A 5,139-nucleotide genomic window follows, 5' to 3' on the forward strand; every position below is an offset into this window, starting at 1 on the left:
CTTTCTTTTAAAGTTTGAACACTTTAAAAGTGTCTCGATGTACCAATTTTAGGGCACATGCTTTAGCTCAATAGGCCGCTTCCAATCGTGTTTTTGGAAGTATTCCCACAGGATCCCCCATTTTCTCTTTCATTCGAATCAGAAATGGGAAAGAGCCTCCCCTGTAATCTTTTTCTTTATTCAATTAAAAAAAAAAAAAAATAGGGGCTATAATTCTATCTCAAACAGCTTACCTATTAAAAATGAGGCATGTTGCCAATAAAAATTGAGTATATTTCATCATGTTCTTACGTTTTATGTTGTAAAAACTTTTGAGCCAAAAACTGTATTTTGGTTTTCTGAAGAATAAACATCTCTTCAAATGATCAAAAAATGAAGAAAAAACCTTTTGAGAGAAAAATTCTTTTTGTCTGCATTTTCTAAATCATTCACATAATTTAAAAGTCTACAATTTCTTTAAAATTGTAAAAGATCCACATATCTCATGTTATTGCTGATTAGTCTTTGAGATTACCAGATTTTTTCTCTGCTTTGTGCATAAATCTTTGTTACCCAAAAAAAATTTTTTTTTAAAAAAAAACAAAAAAATTATTCTCTGTCCACATGGCATGCATAGTGCAAAATTTTTGTAAAGCAACCATAATGTATAATGTAAAGAGAAATGATTGGTATTAATATTTTACTTATATTTCTTCATATCATTTTTACATGCTGTTATTAATAACAGTATGTATATTGTAGTTTAATCAACAGTCGAGATTGAATTTCTCAAAATCTCACTTTATTTTCTATCTCCTATTAAAAACTTTTAAAAGTAAGTCAATTTTAAGATTCAATTTTGACCGTTAATTAAACTACAACATACATGTTGTTATTAAAATAACAACATGTAAGCCGGATTCATAATTAATTTATTAAATTTATAAAAAAATATTAATAAATTATTGACACCAATCAATAATCATTTATGTAATCTAAATATGTAAAAGGTGTAACACAAAGAGATGTCAACTGCATTTACATTGATAAAAAATAAAAATAAAATAAAAATAAATAATAATAATAATAATAATAAAATAAAAATAAAAATAAAAAACTAGAAAAGCGTCCAAATTCTCTGTGCAGGCAATTAAACAAAGCGAGACGAGCAAAGTGTGGGAAGGAAAATTGAAGGTTTTTCTGTGGCTCTATATATGGCCACATCGTACGCGTCGAGTCAGGACAAAAAGTCGTTGTTTATGCGTACAACTACGTTAATGCTCTTTAGCGTACACGTGAGCGTGCTCCATATGGTTATGTGGTATTCAATCCTCCTCTTTCAAAGCTTTTTATTTATTTGGCTTTTTAACACTTTCTTTACATCAATATAATAAATATTGTTTTATATATATATATATATACCCACTGACCGGGGTCACATTTTATATTCGCATGTTGCCTTGCGTCAACAAATTGTTACTTCTTATGTCATGTGTAGAAATATAATTATAAGATTTGAATTTTTTAAGAATTTGAGAGGATTCGAATCTATATATAGGTTAATCATAATTTGACCTATTTAATTAAATATGTCAAACCTATTTTTTTTGATAAAAAAATGCATATTTAACTCAAATTTAGGATAAATTGTAAAGTTAAAGTTATAATACTATAATGTTAAATCGTGTGAAATATTTAATTAAAATAAAAATAATGAACAAACCCGCAAATTTATTGATCGTGAAAAAAATTGCTCGTCTTAAATAAAAAAAAAAAAAAAAAAAAATAGTGAAAGAAGTGGTTTAATGGGCGCGTCTGTAGCAGGGAGGTATTTGCATCATGGAACTTGACTCTTTCGCCTGGAAACAGTTATGATACGTACGCTAATAATTATGAGATTCGACGTGGATATTTCCCGGCGAACAAAGCTGGGGGCCAGGTTCTGAAAGCAAATATGTGGGCCCAGAAAAAGTGACAGACGTATGGTGAATAATATAAATTGTATATTATTTATTTATTTTAAATTAACTTTTTAAATTGTAATGTTTTACAATATTTTTAAAAAATATAAATTATTATTACAAAATCGTAATTTCGAATACACCTGCGTAGAATGATGACAAAATGGTAAGTGAGAACACGTGTGTGTCGTCATTTAGTTCCACGTCTTTGGGAACTTGTAGACCCACTCACTATTCAGCCTTATCATGACGTCATCCTTGTGTTTAGGAAACACATGCAGACATAAATACAGGCTCCACATTTAGCGTCGGACTTCGTAAAGAAAAGAACTGGCATTTGTCATTTTTAGGTCCTTTTATCTCATTTAATTTTTTAAAAAAATTAATGTGAGATTTACAAATTTAATAATTAATTTTTTTAATAAAAAATTTGACTGTATTTTTTTTAGTACAATTTTATATGAGATTGTGCTTTATAAATAAATTGACAGAAGAAATTTAGATTGATTAATTAGTTATTTTAAAATGGTAGAAAACAAATATGAGTTGTGTCCGTTTTCAGTAAGACAACATGCATGGTAAGATGTTTCAATTTGGAGTACTCATTGTCATTGAGTTTGTTTTACGGGAGTAAATTATTATGGTTCTAAGTCTATTTAAAGATTATTGAGAAAAATTACATACCTTTTTTCAAATTATAACCCAATTAATAATGTTTTCCTCCTCCAAACTCTCAATTGAAACAAATGTCTCCCCCAAATGACAAAAATATCTTTAATAGAATAAAATAAATGTTTTTTTTTTAAAAAAAACACTCCATCTGAAGATGTTGCCAGATGGGAATTACTTCCCCCATATTGGGTATTGCTTTCAATGCATTTATCCCCAGAAACATATAATTAGATGGAAAACTCAAACTTTCATTACCACATTAAGAAGTTGATATATATTTAAGCGAAAAAGCGAAGTGAGTAAACCAACCAAAAACATATTTTCCAACCACAATGCATGTGCAGGATTTGTGGTGTCTAGCACCTTGCTTTTTGTCATATATATATATTTTGAGCAAATGGCATACGCCGTATATATTATTCTATTCGTTGTTTTCCTTTTAACAATCTGTCACCTTCCCTTGCAAATCTTAAATACAAAACCAATTAAACCAACGGAATAGTTGAAGGCTCTTAATTGCCCATTTAATGAATTAAAACGACGTCTACAATTGGGATCACCACAGCTTAAGCTGGACCTCTCTTATTGATCCTCTACGTACGTCACCTCTTAATTAAGTAATACAATACAGTACTCCTTCGACAATTACTTAAACTAAAAATGGTTTTTTTTTTTTTTTTTTTTTTTTGGACCAATGGCCGCCAACAAAAAAAAAAACAAAAAAAATGGTTGTATTTGTGTGTTGAGTTTAAATCATGTTGAAGTTTAAGTATAAGATTATATAGATAAGTTATAACTTAACATAAAGAGACGACAAGATTAACATTCTTTTCTCTTGACTATGATAGTGGTCATACCAGAGTCAACTTCGCCTTACATCTTGCTATCATTTCAATTTTTCAGTCACTTCTAGCCTCGGCTAACAAAAAAAAAAAATGATGTATTTATTATGTATTGCGTTTAAATTGGATTAAAATATGAATATAAGATTATCTAGCTAGATCAGCCCGAATATAACAAAGAGAGGACAAACATTATTTTCTCATGACTATGTTAGTGGCCATATTATATTCAACTTCACCCTTAGCCACATCTCGCTATCATTTCAATTTTCGGTCACCTCTGACCCCTTGCCAACAAAAACCAAAAAAAAAAAAATGTTGTATTTACATGTTGGGTTCAAATCGTGTTGAAAAGTGAATATAATATTATATAAATCAATTTTAACTCAACACGTCTAATCTAATAGGTCAGACCCTTCAACCCTATCCCATTAATTTCAAATAAAAAATTGTAACCCTAAATATTAATATGTCAGATTAGGGTTTAAGCCTCTTAACCCCTGCCACCTAATTACTTATATGCAAGTCGTTTTCGTTCACGACTCAAAACGTGCAGGTCAAGCACACCATTAATCGGGGAGGTCTGTAGCTATATAATAGAAGGGTTTAGGTAGCAATGTTTATTACAAGCAATACGGTTCGCCAACAGTACTGTACGTACACCTTCACTCCACACTTCTATTATTCTGTATCTTCCTTCTCTGTTCCCTCTGTACTTCACACTCTCTCTCTCTCTCTCTATCTCTCTCTCTCTCTCTCCCATCAACATGGTGCGTTCAAAGAAGTTCAGAGGCGTTAGGCAGCGTCATTGGGGCTCCTGGGTCTCCGAAATACGCCACCCTTTGCTGTAATCTTGCCCCCACCAACTTCTCCTTCCTTTTTTTTCCTTCGACGAAGCAATTTTATTTTATTTTTTGACTTTTTTTTCGACACAGGAAGAGAAGGATATGGCTAGGCACATTTGAGACAGCCGAAGAGGCAGCTCGAGCGTACGACCAAGCCGCCATTTTGATGAGCGGCCGCAACGCCAAAACCAACTTCCCGATAACTCAAACGCCGGCTGGGGAGCCGATGAGGAGCGAGGATCCGCCGCCGTCGCCGCCAAAGGATTTGTCGGAAATCCTGCATGCAAAGCTTCGGAAATGTAGCAAGGCGCCATCGCCGTCCATGACTTGTCTTAGGCTCGACACCGAGAGCTCTCGTATCGGCGTGTGGCAGAAACGTGCCGGTCAACACTCTGACTCGAATTGGATCATGACCGTTCAGCTGGGGAATAAGAATGCCGCTGTGGACGGTGCTGATCAAAACAGTTCGTTGCCTTTGTCTTCCGACTCCCAGCCCGCGTTTACCGGGCTGGAACTCCGAGCAGAGATGGATGAAGAGGAGAGAATCGCCCTGCAAATGATAGAGGAGCTCCTCAACGGGAATTGTCCTAGCCCTTCAGGAGAGGAAAGCTTTTACCTCTAACCTCATTATCTCATGCTATATTTATTCATATATTTAAAGTTGTATAAGTATAGAAAAGTCTGTAAGAATTTCCATTTAAAATATGTCATTTATGTCACATATATTATTATATATATATAATTACGGTGTTCAGTAATTTATTCCAATTAAAGCTTATTGTGTGAAATCAAATATTCTGAATTAAATTGCTAATTTAATTCTTGTGAAACAAGTAATTG

General features: G+C 32.7%; 1 protein-coding gene across 1 annotated transcript; it reads left to right on the plus strand.

Annotated features, from left to right (window-relative positions):
* Window positions 1-4,212: 4,212 nt before the first annotated feature.
* On the plus strand, window positions 4,213-4,921 carry LOC132165151 (ethylene-responsive transcription factor WIN1-like). The gene is made up of 2 exons (XM_059575646.1): window positions 4,213-4,301; window positions 4,390-4,921. The coding sequence occupies exons 1-2, from the start codon at window positions 4,222-4,224 to the stop codon at window positions 4,919-4,921; spliced, it is 612 nt and encodes a 203-aa protein (XP_059431629.1). The 5' UTR covers window positions 4,213-4,221.
* Window positions 4,922-5,139: the final 218 nt, after the last annotated feature.

This window comes from Corylus avellana, chromosome ca11 (genome assembly GCF_901000735.1).
Source record: "Corylus avellana chromosome ca11, CavTom2PMs-1.0".
Taxonomy (NCBI): domain Eukaryota; kingdom Viridiplantae; phylum Streptophyta; class Magnoliopsida; order Fagales; family Betulaceae; genus Corylus; species Corylus avellana.

Excerpts from the sequence above, each read along its gene's own strand:
- LOC132165151 (XM_059575646.1), top strand. The coding sequence starts at position 4,222 with ATGGTGCGTTCAAAGAAGTTCAGAGGCGTTAGGCAGCGTCATTGGGGC. Across the intron at positions 4,302-4,389 it reads GAAATACGCCACCCTTTGCT|GAAGAGAAGGATATGGCTAG; the intron begins GTAATCTTGCCC and ends TTTTCGACACAG.